Below are 20,531 nucleotides of genomic sequence, written 5' to 3'. Positions count from 1 at the left end.
CAGGTGGGTTTGGAGTCCCCCCCACCCTGGAGGTGGGTGGGCTTGGAGTCCCCCTCACCCTGGAGGTGGGTGGGTTTGGAGTCCCCCTCACCCTGGAGGTGGGTTTGGTTTGGAGTCCCCCTCACCCTGGAGGTGGGTGGGTTTGGAGTCCCCCTCACCCTGGAGGTGGGTGGGTTTGGAGTCCCCCTCACCCTGGAGGTGGGTGGGTTTGGATTCCCCCTCACCCTGGAGGTGGGTGGGTTTGGATTCCCCCTCACCCTGGAGGTGGGTGGGTTTGGATTCCCCCTCACCCTGGAGGTGGGTGGGTTTGGAGTCCCCCTCACCCTGGAGGTGGGTGGGTTTGGAGTCCCTCACCCTGGAGGTGGGTGGGTTTGGAGTCCCTCACCCTGGAGGTGGGTTTGGAGTCCCTCACCCTGGAGGTGTCCATGGAACGGGAGGACGTGGCACTCAGTGCCCTGGGCTGGGTGACCAGCTGGGGACCAGCCAAAGGCTGACTCGATGATCTCTGAGCATTTCCATCCTCAGTGATTTTGTGACCCCTCGGCTCCAGGGAGGGGAAGGAGAGGGAGCCCCACAGCACCGAGTTTCAGTAGTTTTTATTTCTAGCATCCACACACGTACCAGGTGAGCGATCTTCTGTCACGATTTAGAGCACACTGCACGACCATGCACGGGCAGGGTGTGTTGATTGTATAAATTATGACTTGGAGCCTCCACCAGACCTCAGCGCAGCAGACACGTCACTGCTAGGTATGTAATTCTAATCAGCAAAGTTACAGGCAAGGTCTTCTTGGTGACACTGAAGCTATTTTTCTGGTCTACTCCTGCGTGGGAAGGACATGGCTATCTCACCACCATCCTCAGGACTTAGTTTTTCTCGTAGTAGAACCATTTGTCGACTGTGTGGGGCAGAAAAAAACGAGGGGGTTAGTCCTCTGTGAGCCACCCAGTTATTAAGGAGTCATATGGCACTGTGTGTGTCACCTCCAGCTCAGGGGCTTCCTCCTGCCCCTGTCAACAGCTCCACAGCACAGCAAACACGTTCCTGCACGGCCCTGTTTACGTGGAGATGTTTTCCCAAAGGAGTCACTCTTGCTCATTAGGAGCATCCATGACTCGGTTCAGGCAAGGACAGCCAGCCAGAGCCAGCTCAGCTTCCCACTGGCTCAGCCAGCTCAGGGAGGCAGAGTCATTTTACCTCCAAGTCCCAAGACATCCATTTCTCCACAGGTTTATTCCCCTTGAAGGGATTGGAAGTGACAGTCTGGCTCCTCTTTCTGCCACACAGCTGTGGGCTCTCAACACCATTCTTAGCTTGGCCCTTGGGCCTTGTCCTGGCTACAGCAACATCCAGATTTCACTTAAGACCCTCCTTGTCCTATTGGTAATTCCCCTGAGGAAGCCCCTGCTCTGTACTGGGATTTTGAGGTGGGTTTGAGACTCACCTTCGGGTGGGATCGGGTTGGCAGCTTTACACGGCGGTGCCTGAAACAAGAAGGGTGTTATCAGAGAGCAGCTGCTGACTGAGGCTGTCCTTGCACCCAAAGCTCTCCACACATCACTTAGGGCTGCACAAGCCTTTCCTGTGGCAGCTGCTCAGCTGTGGGGGAATAGCTGAGCAGCATCCTGCCATCCCCACAGCCTCCTCATTCCAGAGATGCCCCACGTGCCAAAGGTGCTCTGTCCAAGCACAGGCTGCAGTGCCATCTGCTTCTCACCACCAGCAGTTACCACTCCAGCATCTACACAGGTGCAGGCAGCTGCTTTTTATAAACCTACAGTGTGATGGAGGAATAGAAGCACAAAGCACCCTTGGAAAACTCCTCTGAAAAGCTTTCACTGGTATTTAATAACCAAACCCAAGAAGGATCCCTGCCTGGTGACACACCCTCCACAAGGGCTGTACTTTCAGAAACACTTAAATTAATTAGGATGCCACCAGAGGATACCAGCACTTTAAAACCAAAGGTGATGGTTTTAAAAGTCTCTCCAAGGCTACAGAGAGACTCATGTTTCCAGTAATGTTTCCACATCACCAAGGCAAGATTTGCATCTTGATTTTCCTGTCCCATCACTAGCCCCTTCTGTGTTGCCAACAGCACTCCACAAGCTTAGGGAGATGTGATTAATTCCTGAGGCTGGATAGGACTACTACACTGGGAACATCAAGCTTTTCATTCCAAAGGATGCAAAGTCCCTGCATGCAAGGCTCTGGGGAATTAGACTCTCTTTTCTCAAAGGGAGGCCTGTTCTGTGAAGCTCTTGGAAGGCTAAATATTTAACTACTCTCTGAACAGCTGACAGCCAAGCTGTGGTTCAGAAGTTTAGCCCTTCACACAAACTCTGTTTGGGATTCCATCTCCTGGATGTCTGAGGGCAAGGAGAAGCCTCTGGAGGAACGTCTGGCTTGCTCCACCATCCTGCTTGACCAGAAACAGGTGCTGTGTTCAGTCATACAAAAAATTCTGAGCATGAAACTAACATAGAGAGGACAGATCACGGTACCACATAAATTATAACATTTTTCCTGGGGTTTGGACACTCAAAGTTGTACTTACTGTATCCACAGTAGCTTTTGCACAGTCTTGGCTGCAGCAGAAAGGGCTGTCAGACACCGTCAGGTTTGTGCTAGAAGAGGTAAGAGGCTTGTGAGAACATGCAAGCCCAGTCTCTCCCCCAGGAGCAGTAAATGATGGAATATTAATGATCATTGTTAGAGCTGCCAAGCTGAGAGGGAAGGCCTGGGGAAACAGCCAGCAGCTAACAGAGAGCGTGGCACCACTCAGGAAAGGAAATTCCAGGGTTATTTGCTTAGGCAAAAGGAAGGTGCCCAGTACCACAAGCATCAACCTACCAGTTGATCTCCCCCCCGTCAGTTTTCTTTGCCATTAAAGCTTTCCAGTGTTCATGAGTGCTCTTGATGACATTCACAGCAAAATCCTGAGGGTGGAGATGAGAACAAACATCACGTTACGTGGCAGCACAACACCATCTTCTCCAGACTAACAGTTACATTGAACAGTGTTTAAAGGCTGATTTTAGATAGTTCTGACTGTGGAAGGGACTGAAAGAAACCTCTGCTGTTACTGGTCTGGTCAGGAACAGCAGCAACCTCCCAGTGCACAACAGCTGAAACAACCAGGATTTTACAAAGAGAATTGTTTTGCTTTCGAGATGGGAGGATACACCAAGGTCACCAAGTGAGCTGGAGGCCAAGAGAAACTGAACACAGATATTGCAGTCTCGGGCCAGTGCTCCATTACAAAAGCACCTCCACCCCACTGCTCCTCCCACTCGGTTTGTCTCCAGCAGTTACTAATCCAGACCTATCCACAAGCCCTCTTCCACTCCAGGCAAATAATTCAGACCAACAGGAAGAGACACGCAGCTAATCAAGCTTTGCAACTATTTAAAAGTGAATTTGTTTCCAAGCATATCAGCTTTTTTCCTTAAAAATGAGTAGCATACACTGGAGCATTAACCTGTCAGCCAGACAAGGAAGCACACACAGTTCTTTGTTAGTGTGAACAACAGCAATAAATACCCTGGTCTGATAGCACACAGAGCCAAATAAAACACTGCAGAACACGTGTGAGGTTCTTTATCCCGATTTTCCGGTTGCCTTGATCCTGCTTTCACCCATCCTGAGGGGCAGTGAGATGTCCCAGCCCAACCAACCTAGTGCTGTGCTACAGCCAAGAGGGACAAACCCTTTGTGACTTCCATTTTCTTTCCCAGACAGGGTTTTGGAGGAATTCCCCTCCTCTGCACCAAGTCTGGAGCACTCTGAGTTAAGTCACCTCACTAACCCCCTCAAGGCACACCAGGACAGGCGGGAGGGAGGGCAGAGAAGCTCCAGTTCACCCACTCAGCAGCAGTAAATGATCTGATCCACCCCAGGCAGGAGTGCTGCCAAGGCAAAGCCTTACTCAAGGGGTGTGAGGGAACACTTCATGCCTGAAGGAAGAAGTGTTTTAACTCCTGAGTTAAGTTTAACTTGCACCAGGTTGCAGTGGGACAAAGCCAACGAGCAAGGGAAGCAAAGGGTGATGTAAAGGAAATAAACCTGGTGTTTTCCACCCTAGGTCTGACAGGGAGACTCCCAGACCCGAGGTGAGCCCACATGAATGACACCCAGAAGAAAAGCCAATAATACCCAACAGCACCAGGGTGATAACCCCATGCCTTTTCTCCTAGTATTCCTGCAAGCTGGAAGAAGCAGAGTGGTAGGCTGGAAAAACAGCAGGATGCCAGAAGTCAGCTATCAGCAACTCCATAAAAATCCATTCTCTCAGCAACTACTCCTGTTCCCACACCCCCTGAGCTCAGGTTTTGGACAGCAAGGAGAAAGGAGATCCTACCTTGTCTTTAAATTCCCCATTAAAAGCAAACTGGTTTTCTGGCTTTCCATCAGGTACTTTGTATCTTCTGAACCAGTCCACAGTAGCTTCTAAGTATCCAGGCTTCATCCTTCTGACATCGTTGATATCTAGGGGGGTAAAGAGGTTTGTTGGGCACAGTGACAGAATATACTCAGCCCTACCCAGTTGTTCTGAGCTGTCCCCCTTTCAGCCCCACCTCAGGCAGCCTTAGCAGCATTTCAGACAGGTTCCCCTAAAGACACAGTGAGTATCTGCACAGGCAAGTTAGTGTTTCATCCTCACTGTATATCCTGATTGTGCCCAGGAGCGTGGACACATTTAGCTTTGATCAGAGACTGGACAGCCCCTCTGTGTGATGGGTTTGATCCAGGCTTCCTTAGTAACCAGCTGTAACTAGGGAAGTGGGCATTACATAAGTATTCCACACGTGTAGCAAGGGAGGATTGGACTAAAAAGGAGATAAGAAGTTAGTTTTTTTCCCTTCCTTCTTCCAGCGAGGCTTGGGGGAGCAGAAGGAACCCAGACGTTTGGTCCTTTTGTTCAGTTGGTTTTCCTCTTGGAGTTGGTGAAATTGTATCTTTGCCAGTTTCCCTCCTTTCTTCTTTGAAGTTTTTGATTGTATTTGTCTGTTTTGTGGTTTGTTTTTTTTTGTCCCTCCTTCCTTTCTCCCATTACCTTTTCCCCTTTTCCCTGGGGGGGGCCCTAATAGTGTGTACAAGTTGCATATGTAGTTGTAGATGTTAGAAAATATATGTATATTCTGATTTTGATTCAGTTTCTTTTGAGTCCTTGCTTTCTTTTCAGTTTTTTTCCTTTGCTGGGAAGACTGTGGGAAGGAGGGGGGAAGGCAGTTTGGCCTTGGCAAGAGGGGCAGGCTAAGCCAAAGATATTTTGCTTCAAAATGCCAGGCTGTGCTGGGGGCTGACAAGGTGTGACAAACAGCAGTGAAATGTTTTGCTGTAGGATTGATTGTGTTCTGCTGTCCTTCCAGCACCACACCTGATTAATACCATGGCACATGAGATAAGTATGAGTGTCATTTGTGTCAGGAAAACAAATGGGTTATTTGGGCTTCTGTAGTGACATGAGAAGAAACACATGGCCAGCCAATTAAACAAAAATTCAAATTTACACCCACATGGAGAGATAAACAGGATAGTGTTAAATCACTTTATGTCCTATAACTTTGTCAAGGACCACATGAGTTGTACCAGGAAGGTTAAAGAGTTAAAACCTTTCCACATCTAAGGGGAACAGAATTTACAGTGGGGTTATCACTGGGGTTATAAGAGTGACTTAGCTATAGTGGTATATGATAAGCTGCTTAACAATGTACTTAGAATGTTTATGGGTAAGTTGAATGAATATCTATGTGGAGACTAAATAAATGTTAGAGTTACACTGTGTTGGGGGTGCAGTGGTGAGCAGTGCTGGCGTCCATCACACTCAGCATGCTGAAATTGCTTTTATCATATAATAAAGTTTAATTGGAAACCTACGAGGTGAGACTTTGTTTCTCACACACAGAAGGAGCAAGCCCCTGCCCTGAGGTGGAAGTCTCCCACAGGCTGTCCTGGGAGAAAGGGAAGCACTAATCCTGCTCCTCCCTCCTGTAACTCACCATTGTAGCTGTCTGCTTCTGGGTCTTCTATGTTGATAGCAATTATCTTCCAGTCTGTCTCTCCCTCATCAATCAGTGCCAGCGTGCCCAGCACCTTCACTTGGATGACTTCTCCCCTGGAGCAGACCTGCAAGGACAAAGACCTCGGTGTCTGTGCTGCTGCATGCAAGGAATGCACAGCAGGAGCAGGAGCTCAGCAAGCACTCGGGTACCACGAAATGAGCTCTCCCTTATCAGCAGCTCATAAGCCTTGGCTCATCTCAACAACAATCTTCAGAGGCAGTGGAGGGAAACATCACATCCTTAAGCTGGAGGAGGTAGGAAATGAATAATGTCTCTGGATAATTGACTTTGCAGACATTAATTACACGTTTCAGAAGACAGTTACCCTTTCCAATGCGTTACCTTGCTGCCAATTTCGCACACATCGATCGGATCGTTATCTCCACAGCAGCCAGTGTTTTCATCCTTGTGACCTGGGTCTTCCCAAGTCTGAAAAAAATCAAAACCCAACACCAAAATCAACCATACATAAGAATCAAAACTCTAAACAAAGAGGAGGTTTGCTTCAGGCATGCAGTTGCCTGGAAGATACAGCTGATGGCCCACTTGACACTTGCTTTCAGGGCTGGGGGTTGGGCTACTGTTTCACATGTGCCTGCAGAGTCTGAATTCAAGTTAAAAGGCCTTATCTTGCCAAGGGTCAGCTGCTCCCTCCTACCGACAAACCTTTTTCAACAACTTTCCAGACTTCCTCCTTCATTCCACGGCTGCGTAAAGGTGAAGTTCACATCTATAAAGAACACTCGTTGATTTGGCTGCCTGCCTGTTCCTCTCCCTATTCATTTCTTAACAGAAGTTTCCTGAACTCCAGATAGCAGTGCAGCAGAGATGGAAGACAGACAGGGTGTATTGTTTCCCTTCAATCAAACAATTAAAATGATAAGAATGCAGAGCACCACACCCTGTGCTACGCCAGTGCATCTCACCCAGAGTGGTGAGTGTAAATTCAAGGACAGGACTACAGAAGGAATTGACTCCAAAAATATGAGCTGTTTAAAACACACTTCTGAGCAGGAGCAAAATGACTCCATGCCCACTTGCATAATAAGGAATATCAACCTCTAACGTGGCTGAGGTATAAAAAGAAGGAATGTTCTTCCTAGAACTCTGCATGCCAGGACAAGACTAGTATAGTCAAGCCCTTGTGATGGATCCAGAGTGTTCAGGAAGGTGTGCTGACACCTGGGTGGTGCTGAAGGACTGTTCACAATCGCTATCACACTCCTCTACAAGCACTGCTACATTTGCAATCACAGAAATCATAGAATGGATTGGGTTGGAAAAGACCTCCGAGATCATCAAGTCCAACTCTTGATCCAATCCCACTGTGATCACCAGCCCATGGCACTGAGTGAGTGCCATGGGCTGGTGATCACAGTGGGTTTGGATCAAGATGTGGTGGATTCTCACTCAGTGCCACATCCATAGAATCACAGAATCACAGAATCAATTGGGTTGGAAAAGACCTCCGAGATCATCAAGTCCAACCCTTGGTCCAACTCCACTCCCTTTACCAGATCATGGCACTCAGTGCCACGGCCAAGCTCAGTTTAAAAACCTCCAGGGATGGGGAATCCACCCCCTCTCTGGGCAGCCCATTCCAATACCTGAGCACTCTCTCTGCAAAGAATTTTTTTCTGCTCTCCAACTTCAATTTCCCCTGGCAGAGCTTGAGCCCATCGTGCCCCCTTGTCCTATTGCTGAGTGCCTGTGAGAAGAGACCAACCCCCACCTGGCCAGAACTTCCCTTCAGGTAGGATGCATGAACAACTTTGATCCACTAACAGATGACAGAGTGAAGGCTTCAAAAGACACAACTCTGCACAAAGAAACAGGCTCCAGAATCCATCTGAGCAGAAAACAATTCAAGTCTGAGACCCTGTGGAAAGTCACGTAAGGAAAACACTCGACATGTGGTGTTGTCAAGACTAGAATTACCCAATTCAGGGTGTTTCCCTGTGATCTGTCACTGGCAGTTTATTTCTCTGAAGGAAACCCTGACCTTGGAGAACATCAGAGGCAAACAGCCTTGCTCCAAGCCCCTCTTTATCTGGCAGTCCCCAGCCAGCTAAGAGCATGTACCCAGATGTCCCTATCCTTTGGTTCCACCCTGCCAGCAGTTTCAGAGAAACCACATCTGTGCAGTGGTGGATGTTGGCAAGGAGAATCTTCCTTTAAGATTCAGCCTCAGTCCTGTACCATTAGGGTAAAATTTCAGCTCTTTATGCTTTGTCAGACAGGAGCTGAGGGTTTTGCAGTGCCAGATGCACAGGGACAGCTTCCTTCATCCAAGGATTGCCAGCTACTGTCCAGCCAAGGAGAGGAGCAGCACAGCAGGTGCCTCACTCTCTGATAGCTTGGTTATAACATCAGCTAGAAGTCCAATTCTTGCGATTTCTTCTTAAAAATACCCCTGTGTTCCTGACAGGTTCTGTCCATTAGTAGCAGGATTATATATTCAGCTGCAAATGTGGTTTTCTGGACCTCAGCAAAGCCTTTGAAGCTGTCTCCCACAGCATAAGGAGGGCTCTGCAGAGGGATCTGGATAGACGTGAGGGATGGGCTGATTCCAGTGGGATGAAGTTCAATAAGGCCAAGTGCAGGTCCTGCCCTTTGGCCACCCCAACCCCCTGCAGCGCTCCAGGCTGGGCACAGAGTGGCTGGAGAGCAGCCAGGCAGAGGGACCTGGGGGGACTGAGGGACAGGAAGCTCAACAGGAGCCAACAGTGTGCCCAGGTGGCCAAGAAGGCCAAGGGGATCCTGGCCTGGATCCAAACTAGCGTGGCCAGCAGGCCCAGGGCAGTGACCCTTCCCCTGGACTCTGCCTTGGGGAGGCCACACCTTGAGTGTTGTGTTCAGTTCTGGGCCCCTCAGCTGAGGAAAGAGATTGAGGGGCTGGAGCGGGGCCAGAGAAGAGCAACGAGGCTGGAGAAGGGACTGGAGCACAAGTGCTGTGGGGAGAGGCTGAGGGAGCTGGGGGTGTTTAGCCTGGAGAAGAGGAGGCTCAGAGGTGACCTCAGCACAGTCTGGAACTGCCTGAAGGGAAGTTCTGGCCAGGTGGGGGTTGGTCTCTTCTCCCAGGCAACCAACATTAGGACAAGAGGGCACGGGCTCAAGCTCTGCCAGGGCAAGTTTAGGTTGGATATCAGGAAGAAGTTCTTTCCAGAGAGAGTGGTCAGGCATTGGAATGGCCTGCCCAGGGAGGTGGTGGATTCTCTGATCCTGGAGATTTTTAAGGTGAGACTGGATGTGGCACTGAGTGCCATGATCTGGTAAAGGGACTGGAGTTGGACCAAGGGTTGGACTTGATGACCTCAGAGGTCTCTTCCAACCCAACTGATTCTATGATTCTATGAAATGTCAAGTTTCACCTTGGACTCTCTGCTGACCTTTTTGCTCATAAATACAGTGGCACTCACAGGCATCCTCCCTCCTCCCCACCAGAATGGATGAGCCACCAGGAGGGCTGACAGTACCTGTGGGATCGCGCCGTAATTCCAGATGTAGCCCTTGTGGGGGAACACGTTGGCGACGTAGCGGAGTTTTCCTTTTTTTACGTCTTGCTTAATTGGGTTTAAGGGTTCCTTTGTTGCAATCTGAAAGAAAAGTTGCATAAATCCCCTCTGTTTTGCTCTCTATGAAAAAAACAAGTGATTTTTTTAAATGGGAGTGGCTGGCCAAGAGACCGGGAGCTGACCCTGGAGCCAACAGCAGATACTGGACAGCTCCATTTTCCTGTTGTATTGCCATCTCCTGGGATACAGTTTTCAGCAGACTTCCAAGCATCAGAATCACACAGGGTTAAGAGCCATAAAATGCTGCTTTAATCAGAAGCCATGGAAGAATACCCAGTCCAACTTCTGCAATCTCAGCCTCCACACCAGACCTCTAGCATTGAGCAAGTAGTGGCAGGAGAAGTTAGAAACCACTCTGATTGCAGAGCTGGAATTGAGGAGGAAACAGCAAAGCCAAAGACTAAGACTAGTCAGCTGAAGCCCTTTTGCCAGGAACTGTAGTGTAGTTACCTCCATTTTAGCATTTGTCCATCGAGGTACTTCCACGACCATGTTGAACACATCCTGAAGAAAGCAAAACATCAATGAGTGGGAAGGGAGACCACACTTGAAACCAGGAAACACACACCAGCCACATCACATGAAACTGCAAGTTTTTTTCTGTTGTTCTTTTTTTTTTCCTGTGCCAGTTTTGATACAGCTGATAAAAGTCCCATAGCCCAGTCACATGTCATCACTCACAGCAGAATCCCAGAACAGACCTCAGCAAAGGCCAGACTGAGGTGCCCCAAACATTCTCCATCACTTCCCACCTACAAACATCCCCATAACATTCCTCGGTTACAGAACAGCAGGTTAAATGAATCAAAGACAGCTGCACACAAACTAACCTGGACATAAAAATTAGGTCTGAGGCATATTTATTAAATACAGAGTGTTTAATGCTCCAGCAAGAGCCACTCTGGCCATCTAGAAAAGACAAGACTAACAGGAGCAAGCCATCTGCTTAATAGTGTGGGTATGTACTGTCCTGAATGGCCAAGGACATCACTCCCAATATTCTAGTCTGCCATGATGTAGGGAAGGATGCCTTCTCTCCAAGCTGACACTCCTATAAAAACCTTGTTAGTGGCATGGTGTGAAGATAAGGCCAATGGGATCCTGGCCTGGATCCAAACTAGCGTGGCCAGCAGGCCCAGGGCAGTGACCCTTCCCCTGGACTCTGCCTTGGGGAGGCCACACCTTGAGTGTTGTGTTCAGTTCTGGGCCCCTCAGTTGAGGAAAGAGATTGAGGGGCTGGAGCGGGGCCAGAGAAGAGCAACGAGGCTGGAGAAGGGACTGGAGCACAAGTGCTGTGGAGAGAGGCTGAGGGAGCTGGGGGTGTTTAGCCTGGAGAAGAGGAGGCTCAGAGGTGACCTCAGCACTGTCTGGAACTGCCTGAAGGGAAGTTCTGGCCAGGTGGGGGTTGGTCTCTTCTCCCAGGCACTCAGCAATAGGACAAGGGGGCACGATGGGCTCAAGCTCTGCCAGGGGAAATTGGAGATCAGAAAGAAATTCTTTGCAGAGAGAGTGCTCAGGCATTGGAATGGGCTGCCCAGAGAGGGGGTGGATTCCCCATCCCTGGAGGTTTTTCAACTGAGCTTGGCCGTGGCACTGAGTGCCATGATCTGGTAAAGGTTGGACCAAGGGTTGGACTCGATGATCTTGGAGGTCTTTTCCAACCCAATTGATTCTGTGATTCTATGATAAAGGTGTGGGGGAGAAAGGCAGCACCACATGATGCAGTATCTGGTTTACAGGTGGTGCTTGAAAACATCTCCTGTTGATTCCATTGGGCTGAGAGGCCTTGTGAGAGCTCAGTGTCACCCTCCTCTGCCAGAAAAGCTTTTCCACACTTGACCCTTAACATCTGCTGTTTGAGGAGATTATGGCTTTTTAACAAAAAGTCAAACCTTGCTCCCTACCCTGGACAAGGTTTCTAATCCCCACCTTAAGCCATATTAGCACGGCAAAGTCCCTTGAACCTGCATTGCGCCATAATTAGATTGATATTGTGCAACAAGCACTGCTGCATCACTGACTCTGCTCATGCCCTTCCCCAGCAGAGGTTTATTACACCCCCTGAATTGCAGGGGTCACTGCTCATTTGCATTCTACATGTCAAAAGGTACACACTATCTTTATTCCTAACTTGAGGAATGGAATGAGGCAGTTGGGTCAGGCTGGGCAGGGCACTAACACATGGAAAGATGACTTGAGGCTGCATCTTTGTGAGGCCTGAAGTTTCCCCATGGCCCAGCTGGCAGACCTGCCTTGGCCTGACACAGCCAGTGAGCAGCCCAAGGTTTGTTCCCTCACAATGCCATGGCATGCAGGTACAGATAAGGTCAGCACAGCACAGCCCTGCCCTAGACTGGAAAAAACACCCTGCAATCCTCTCAGCGTCTTAGGAGTCTAAGGATAAAGATCAAGGATCCCAGACAGGGTGAGACAACCTTTTGCTCTGAGCTGGGCTCCACAGCAGAGCTGGCAACCCACCTGCTAAGCAGTGAGTGAAACCTCAGTGCAGAGGCACTCCAGGCACAGAGGGAGGCCTGATGTGATCAGCACCATTGTGTAACTTCGGGGACTGTGACCTTCAGCAGCTGGGACTCTTTTCTCTGAATGACTTGGCACAGAGGTGCTGGCAGCAGTGCTGTGTGCCTGAGGGAACACCAGGAGCCCAGTTTCCCCTGTTAAGCATTACCAGTCCACGGAAATCCTCCCCACCCTTGTGCTCTCTCCCCTGCTCCTTCCTCCTCTGTTCTCCGAGCGTCTGCAAAGCGCAGGATTATCTGGATTTCCCTTGTCTGACTTACCTTCCAGACACCTGCCCTGGAAACTGCTTCCCCACAGGAACTGCTTCCCCACTGTCCTCGATGACTACGACCCATCATTTCCCTTCTGAGCAGGCAAAGGCCACCTCAGAGTTCCCAGAGTGCATTCTGACAACACCTGCCCCTCAGGTGGCTCCATCACTTGCACCTCAGTAGATCAATCAGCTGCCTCTTTAGAGGTTTGTCTCTCAACTCTGAATACTTTTTCTTTCTCAGAACCACTCTACACCTCTGAATTCCATCTCTGTCTAATGAACAGTAGTTCATCCACTGCATTTCTCAAGCTGCACAGCTTTTCAGTCCATATTAAAAAAAGAAATTAGCTATAACAGCACAGAACACAGACACAGAGTCCAAGGTACCACTGCAAAAAAAAAAAATTCAATGAAAAATGAATCACAGCCATTTTGGTTTCCTGGAGCTGGGGCTTTTTGGGTTCAGAACAGCCTAATGTGACTCACAGCTGGCTGCTGGAAGGATGTGAAAGCCCTGCAGCACTGCATGGGGCAGGTTCTGAGAGGCAAGAGGTCCCAGGAGATGCTACAGCAGGAATTTAACCTCCTCACCCTCTGTTCAGTGTTGGATTATACTGCAGGGATGAAGTGGCTGCACTGCAGGCAAACACCAAGCCTGAAATATGCAGCACCCAAGAAGTTCATGTAGATATTACAGCTGAATGGAAAACTGCTTCTTTTTAACCCAAAATGCCTTTGTGGGAAAGCTCAAGCCAATCACTCAAGTGCAAAAATGAGAATGAGATCATCCATTCTCTTCTCCTGGGTTGCTCCACCCAAGGCCAGGACAGCAAGAAAACTATTCCTCCCTTAGGTACTCCTACAGTGTGGGGAGCTGGGAGCCTCCCCCGGGTGCTCCAGGCTGCAGGATCTGCTGTTCCTGGGTGTTCCCAACCCCCCTGGGTGTCTTGGGATCCCCTGTTCCCTGGGTGTTTCAGGGTCTCCCATTCCCTGGGTGTATCAGGACCCCCTGTGTGCTTCAGGAACCCCTGATCCCTGGATGTTTCAGGATCCCCTGTTCCCTGGCTGTTTCAGGATCCCTTGATCCCCCAGGGCATTTCAGGACTTCCCTGGACATTTCAGGACCCTCTGGCTGTTTCAGGATCCTCTGGGTGTTTCAGTATCTCCCATTCCCAAGGTGTTTTAGGATGCCCTAATCCCTGGGTGTCTCAGGACTCCCTGGGTGTTTCAGGATCCCTTGATCCCCTGGGCATTTCAGGACTCCCTGGACATTCCAGGACCATCTGGGTGTCTCAGGACCCCCTGGGTGTTTCAGGATCCTTTGATCCCTGAGCATTTCAGGACTCCCTGGACATTTCAGGACCCTCTGGGTGTTTCAGGATGCCCTGATCCCTGGGTGTCTCAAGATGCCCTAATACCTGGGTGTCTCAGGATTCCCCGGGTGTTTCAGGATCTCCTGTTCCCTGGATGTTTCAGGATGCCCTGATCCCTGGGGGTGTCTCAGAACTCCTCCCTGGCTGTTCCAGAGCCCCCTCTTACCTTCCCGGCGTCCGCGTGGATGGGGATATCGTGGAAGGGGGAGATGTAGCGCCCGGCGGCATCCTCTGCAAGGCAAAGGGAGAAAGGGATGGGGATGCTGCGGGACACGCGGGCAGCGCCCACGCGGGCGGGCAGCGGAGCGCTGCGGGCGGGCGGGGAGGGGCACGGGGGCGGTGTGCGGGGCCGGAGGGGTGTGCGGGGATGGAGGAGCGGCACTCACTGAAGAAGAGCCGGTACTCGGCGGAGTGGGGAGCGCCGCGCTCCTCCACGCTGAACGCCGACATCGCTCCCGCCGCGCCGCGCCTGCGCCGGGCCGCGCACACCCCCGCCCGGACCCGCACTGCGCAGGCGCACCGACCCGCCCGCGCCACGCGGCGGGAGGAGGGAGGGAACGGGAATGGGATGGGATGGGAATGGGGTGGGAATGGAATGGGAATGGAATGGGATGGGGATGGAATGGGATGGGATGGGATGGGATGAGATGGGATGGGATGGGATAGGGTGGGGTGGGATGGGATGGGGTGGGGTGGGATGGGGTGTGGGGATGGGATGGGAGGGGGTGGGCTGGGCTGGGCTGAGATGGGATGGGGTGGGATGGGATGGGATGGGATGGGGTGGGATGGGATGGGATGGGATGAGATGGGAGGGGATGGGATGGGATGGGATAGGGTGGGGTGGGATGGGATGGGGTGGGGTGGGATGGGGTGTGGGGATGGGATGGGGTGTGGGGATGGGATGGGAGGGGGTGGGCTGGGCTGGGCTGAGATGGGATGGGGATGTCCATGACGCCGTGGCGGGGCATGGACCAGCATGGCCATCACAGAATGGGGTGGCACAGTTTGGCACTGCATGGCCACAGCAGCATTGCCTGGGATGGACCAGCATGGTTCTGCCCACATGGCCATGGCAGCAGGGGCTGGGATGGACCAGCATGGTCTTTCCCACATGGCCATAGCAGCATGGGGTGGTACGGTCCAGCAGGCATGGCCACAGCAGTATGGGCTGGCACAGTCCTGGCTGGCATGAAGTGACATGGTCCAGTACAGCATGGCCATAACAGCATGAGGTGGCATGAACTGACACAGCTGAAACAGCATGGCTTGGTCTAGCATGGTCACAGCAGTATGGGCTGGCATGGTCTAGCACGGCATGGCCATGACAGCATGGGGTGACATGGGCTGTCATGGCTGGGTCCTGCCTGCCATGGCCATGACAGCATGGGGTGACATGGGCTGTCATGGCTTGGCCACAACAGTACAGGATGGCATGGTCCAGCCTGGCATGGCCAGAGTAAGATGGGGTGGCATGGTCCAGTATGGCATGGTTTGATCCTCCCCAGCACGGCCACAGGAGTATGGTGGGGCATGGTCTGGCATGGCCATGATACTAAGGCATGGCATGGTCCAGCACGGTATGGCTTTGTCCAGCATGGCATGGCATGGTCCAGCATAGCATGGCATGGTCCAGCACAGCATGGCTTGGTCCAGCATAGCATGGCATGGTCCAGTACAGCATGGCTTGGTCTCCAGCACAGCATGATTTGTTCCAGCACAGCATGGCTTGGTCCAGCATGGCATGGCATGGTCCAGCACAGCATGGTTTGGTCCAGCATGGCATGGCATGGTCCAGCACAGTGTGGCATGGTCCAGCACAGCATGGCTTGGTCCAGCCAGCCCAACATGGCCACAACAGTGTGATGCAGCAGGGCCATGATAGCATGGGATGGCATGGTCCAGCATGGCCACAATAGAATAGGATAGCATGGTCCAGCACGGCATGGCTTGGTCCAGCACAGTGTGGTCTAGCAAAGGCCTGCATGGCTCTCCAACCATGGCATCAGAGAGCCCGTTCTCCCACCCTGCTCCCTGTCCCCGTGCCTGGACTGGGGCTGGTAAAGGCGATGCTGACAGAGCACAGGGGCCCATGGGGCCAGCTGGGGGCCCTCTGGATGGTGCTGTGGGGGGAAGAGGAGGCACCAAGGCAGGGACATGGCATCAGTGGGATGTGCCTTTATTTCAGTGACCCATGATGTGCCAAACCCCCGCTCCCCATCCCACCAGCCCTTGGTCTGGAGGCTGCTCAGCCGTCCCAGGCAGGGGCCCCGGCCCGGCGCGGCGCCAGCGGCCCCGACTCGGACACGGCGGGCGAGTCACTGGTTGGTGCCTGGGTGAAGATGCGGTTGCGGGTGCCGAGGAGGGTCCCACGGCCGTGGCCCCGGGGGGTGTAGGGCCCACGGTGCCGGCAGTGTGGCGAGCAGAGGGGGGCCCTGAAGACCTCCTGGAAGCCCCGTCGGAAGTTCTCGTTGAAGTAGCCGTAGATGATGGGGTTGGCGCTACTGTTGAAGAAGGCCAGCCAGTGCGCGAAGGGGTAGACGTAGACAGTGAGCAGGCGGAGCTGCCCCTCGCTCAGCTGCCCGTAGTCCGTCAGCAGCATCAGCGTCCAGAGGGGCAGCCAGGAGATGGTGAAGAAGAGGGCGACGATGATGAGCATGTTGATGACCTTGGCCTTCCTCCGGGAGATCCTCCTCCCCTCCGGCTCCTCTTGGCCATGGGCAGGCGCCACCGACTTGAAGAGCTTGAAGGCGATGCGGGCGTACATGACGACGATGAGGGCGAGGGGGGCCACGTAGATGTGGGAGAAGAGGACGGTGGTGTAGATTCTCCTCATTCCTGTCTCGGGCCAGGCCTCCCAACAGGAGTAGAGAGGGTAGGAGTTGTTGTAGGTGTCCACCATGAAGTGGTGCTCCTCCCTGGTGACAGTCAGGGTGATGGCAGCAGGGCACATGATGAGCAGGGCCAGCACCCAGATGATGGCGATGGTCAGCAGGGCTTTCCTCAGCGTCAGCTTCTGCCGGAACGGGTGGACAATGCAGCGAAACCTGGGGGAGGGCAGACAGGCGTGGCTTTGGGCACCTGCTGGGACATCCCTGGGGAAGGAGGGCGATCCTGGGGTAGGAAAGGAGGGTGTGGTGGGTTGCTCTTTACATAAGGCTTTTGATGGCACAGGTAGGTTGAGGTGTCTCCAGCTTTGTTATTTTCAAGGTGGGCAAGGACAACTTGCTAGAATGCCCCATGGATGGTTTGTGGTCCTTCTGGAGGGCTGGGAAGTACTCCTGACACCCCCAGGAGCTTTCCTGTGATGGGAACCACACAGGAAACCTGAACCTGCTGGATGTGGCTTGGTCCCCACATTCCCGTGCCAACGTACCTCTCCACGGCAATGGCCACCAGCGTGAAAACGGAGGCAGAGACAGACATGCCCTGCACCAGGCCACTCATTTTGCACATGGTGTTGTCGAAGGGCCAACCTGTGAGGGGACACCGTGGAGGCTGTAGGTGAGTTTGTCTATGCCAGCTCCCTTTAGATGTCCCCATCCACTGTGTTATTCCTGTGGGATGCTAAATCCTGTTCCCAAAGTGGGGGGATCATACAGAGATGGCCTTTAACAGCACAGATGTCTGGAGAAAAACCCCAGATTTGGTAAAAAAGGACGCATAGTGCACTCTTAGAGACTCAAGGAACATGGTGGCTGTCATTTCTCTTATCCTTGAGCTGTTTTCGTGGGGACTGACCTTAGGATCCTCAATCGGAAGGACTTTCATCTTGTTTCTTGACCCCAGTGCCAAGGCAATAAATATGTCCTGCCCCATAATCAATAAATACAAACCCTGCCCTGTGGCCTAGCTGCTGCTGTGGCTGAACTTTGCCAAAGGTCACCTCTTATCTTTGGAAAGGTCAATGGGCAGAGCTGAGCCATCATGGGAAACGATGGATGCAGGAAGAAGAGGGCTTTTTTCAGGGTTGCTTGATGAAGAAAGGCTGAACTTTAAAAAAATATTGAAATGCAGCATTAAGGTCATAGTTATTTTGCCAAAAGTGACCAAAACTGAGAAAAAAGGTAAAAAAAAGATGTTTCCCCTCTAAAATAGTAGCTCTAAATGAAATCATACCTTTCCTCAGATGTGGTGGAGCAGCCACCAACTGCCCTCATCATCCTCACCAAAAAACCACCCAGGGCTTGGCCTCATGCGTGGGGGCGGGAGGTGGGTGGTGTTCCCCCACCAATTTCCCTCCCTGTCTGCTGTCTCTCCCCTCCACTGCCCTGCTCACCTGTGATGAGGTTGTCCACCAGGGTGGTGGGCATGCAGAAGATGCCCACCAGCAGGTCGCTGATGGCCAGGTTGAGGAGGAACATGTTGGTGACCGTCCGCATCTGGCGGTTCTTCACCACGACGAAGCACACCAGGATGTTGCCAACCACACACATGAGGAAGATGAAGGTGTAGGCCAGGATGAACATGAGGGCCACGGGGGAGGAATGCTGGTAATATGCCAGGAAGGTGTAGTTCTCCCTCAGGAGGTGACTATAACTTGTGGTGGAGTTGGGCCACCAGGTGCCGCTGGAAGGGCCTGGGGAAGGGAAGGCAGGAAAATGAAAACTCAGAGAAGACAAAGAAATTATTTCCTTCATTAATGCCTTCAGAGGTGGGTTTGCATATTTATTCCAGGGCTTAGCCTGGCTGGGATGTGTCCTGCTGGGATCATCTCAGTGCCCCAACAAGTATCCTCCTCCTCAGGTTATGCAGCTCAAGGTACTGCAACACCTTGGCTGAATTATTATTTTATATCATAATTTTTTATATCATCCTTATTTATGTAATTATGTTTATGAGAAATTAGAGCAGCCCAGAGGACATCCTGATCTCACGGGCTTTTTTTAGGGGTGATGCAAGGAAGCCAAATCCATGTCCTGACACTTCAGTGCTCTGGCTCTACAGCAGGGGCTGTTCCATGTGGTGCCAACACGACTGGCCTGGGAGCATCCCTGCCCCCGGTGGCTGCTTTTGCTTATCCTTGTGCTTCCAAGGTTTACAGCTTGAGAGTCCCTAAAATCTTATTCTCCTTGGCAAACCTGCAGTACCTGTGGGAAAGGGTCTGGGGCAGAGGAGACCCTGCCCTCCCCTTACATGTAAAGCAATGATTACAATTCTGATCGTTATCTGGGAGCTTCTGATGGGGAAGGGGGTGGAATTTTGTCGCTGGGGATTTAACGAGGAGCAGGTCTGGGCAGCTCCCACCCTCGGGTTTCCCCAGCCTTACTCAGGCAGGAACGCGGGAGGATGCCGGGAGCAGGAGCTGCCTGCAGTGGTGACGGGACTGACTCCGGGAAAACCCAGCCTGCAATTTTAAGGCAAGAAAAGGCATATTTTAGCTTTCAGGCTCAGCCTAACCACGTGCAGGTCAGCCCGGCTCTGAGAAAGCCGCTGTGCGTGATGGGCAGCTGGAGCATCTCCGCATCCCTGTGCCGGTGCCGGTGCTCAGCTCGCCAGCCAAGATGCTTTTCCCAGCTGCTTTTCCAAGGCTCCTGCAGCAGGAAGGCCCCCTCCAGACGCTGTACCCCTGTTCGGGATGCAGGATTTGGGCAACGCGTTTCCAGCGGGGCTTCAGAAAGATGCTGGGGCGGGGAGCGCGGGGGGGTTGCAGCCGACACAGGGAAAGGAGCCTCTTGGAAAGGCAAGAAAGCAGCGGGATTGGGGGGCAGAATTCTCCGGGCAGTCTGCGTCGGATGCACCCACATGAACCAGCTTTATCAGCAGGAATGATAGCAAAGACTGTAACGAGATTGCCCAAAACGTGCGACATTAAGCTTAAAACTTTGCTGCACTTAATCTTTTCGGGCTGCAGTGCAGTATTAGTGGTAGGTGGGTGTCCTGTGGATTTAGAGATGTTTTAAGAGTGAGGTGGAAGGTGGGGAAAGAAAAATAAGGAAGGGCTGACCATCCCGGCTGGTGTTGGATGAGTGGATGGATGGATGGATGGATGGATGGATGGATGGATGGATGGATGAATGCAGGCATCCTTCATTCGGTATTGACACCTCGGACGCGGTAACAAGGGGATGGAGGGACCGGACAGGGAACAAGAGACCGCCTGCCTCCCTGCCTGGCTATGAGGAACCACCGCAGCGAAAGACTGAGCTGATGGAATAGCGGGCTGGGGACGGCGTGGACAGCTTTATAGGGCGATAAAATAAAATAAATCAGCTCTTGGTACTCACCTCCGTCCGCCCGCCCCGGCTCCGGGGGCTGCATCGCTGGCAGGTGGGGGCTGCCGGGGGGACTGGGGGGCAGTTTTGCCCCGGTGGCACCCCCGGTTCCCCGCGGCCGCTTCCGAGCCCCGGTGCCGCTCCCGCGGTGCTGCCGCGCCGGTTGCGGCTGCTCGCCGGCTGCGGCGGAGAAGGGGAGGGGGCGGCGGGGGACAGCCTCCCATCGCCATGGATACCGGGGGACCCGCACGCAGCCCCCCACGGGTGAGGCAGCGCGGCTGCGGGCAGCCCGCGGGGCCAGGAGAGACACGGAGCAGGTTTGCTCCCTGGGGAGGGTCGGCGTCTGTGTCCCCCTCGCTGCCTCCGAGGTCCCCACACTGATGCTGGCAGCTGATGGCCGGTGTCCCAGCAGCGCTCCTGTCCATGCTGGGGGGCGGAAAACATGCCAGGAACCACAACACGAGTGGGGAGGAACCCCATCCATCACCCCATGCAGTAAGGAAAGGGAACACGA

The 20,531-nt window shown here is 52.6% G+C and overlaps 2 protein-coding genes across 2 annotated transcripts; both read right to left on the bottom strand.

The window, feature by feature from the left end:
- Nucleotides 1-579: 579 nt before the first annotated feature.
- PPA1 (inorganic pyrophosphatase 1) lies at nucleotides 580-14,301 on the bottom strand. The gene is made up of 11 exons (XM_071563927.1): nucleotides 14,192-14,301; nucleotides 13,972-14,036; nucleotides 10,092-10,145; nucleotides 9,543-9,662; nucleotides 6,409-6,495; nucleotides 6,004-6,130; nucleotides 4,362-4,489; nucleotides 2,855-2,940; nucleotides 2,559-2,628; nucleotides 1,446-1,485; nucleotides 580-899 (listed from the first exon to the last, which is right to left on the bottom strand). The coding sequence occupies exons 1-11, from the start codon at nucleotides 14,253-14,255 to the stop codon at nucleotides 868-870; spliced, it is 873 nt and encodes a 290-aa protein (XP_071420028.1). The 5' UTR covers nucleotides 14,256-14,301; the 3' UTR covers nucleotides 580-867.
- A 1,749-nt stretch (nucleotides 14,302-16,050) lies between these two features.
- NPFFR1 (neuropeptide FF receptor 1) lies at nucleotides 16,051-20,247 on the bottom strand. The gene is given in 5 exon segments (XM_071563841.1): nucleotides 16,051-16,849; nucleotides 17,179-17,278; nucleotides 18,082-18,381; nucleotides 20,030-20,229; nucleotides 20,231-20,247. Coding segments are annotated over 5 exon segments (1,416 nt in total).
- Nucleotides 20,248-20,531: the final 284 nt, after the last annotated feature.

The sequence above is a fragment of the Pithys albifrons genome, chromosome 9, assembly GCF_047495875.1.
Source record: "Pithys albifrons albifrons isolate INPA30051 chromosome 9, PitAlb_v1, whole genome shotgun sequence".
Classification (NCBI taxonomy): Eukaryota; Metazoa; Chordata; class Aves; order Passeriformes; family Thamnophilidae; genus Pithys; species Pithys albifrons.
Note: the sequence above shows the minus strand (reverse complement) of the source record. Positions and strands in the feature narration are given on the sequence as shown.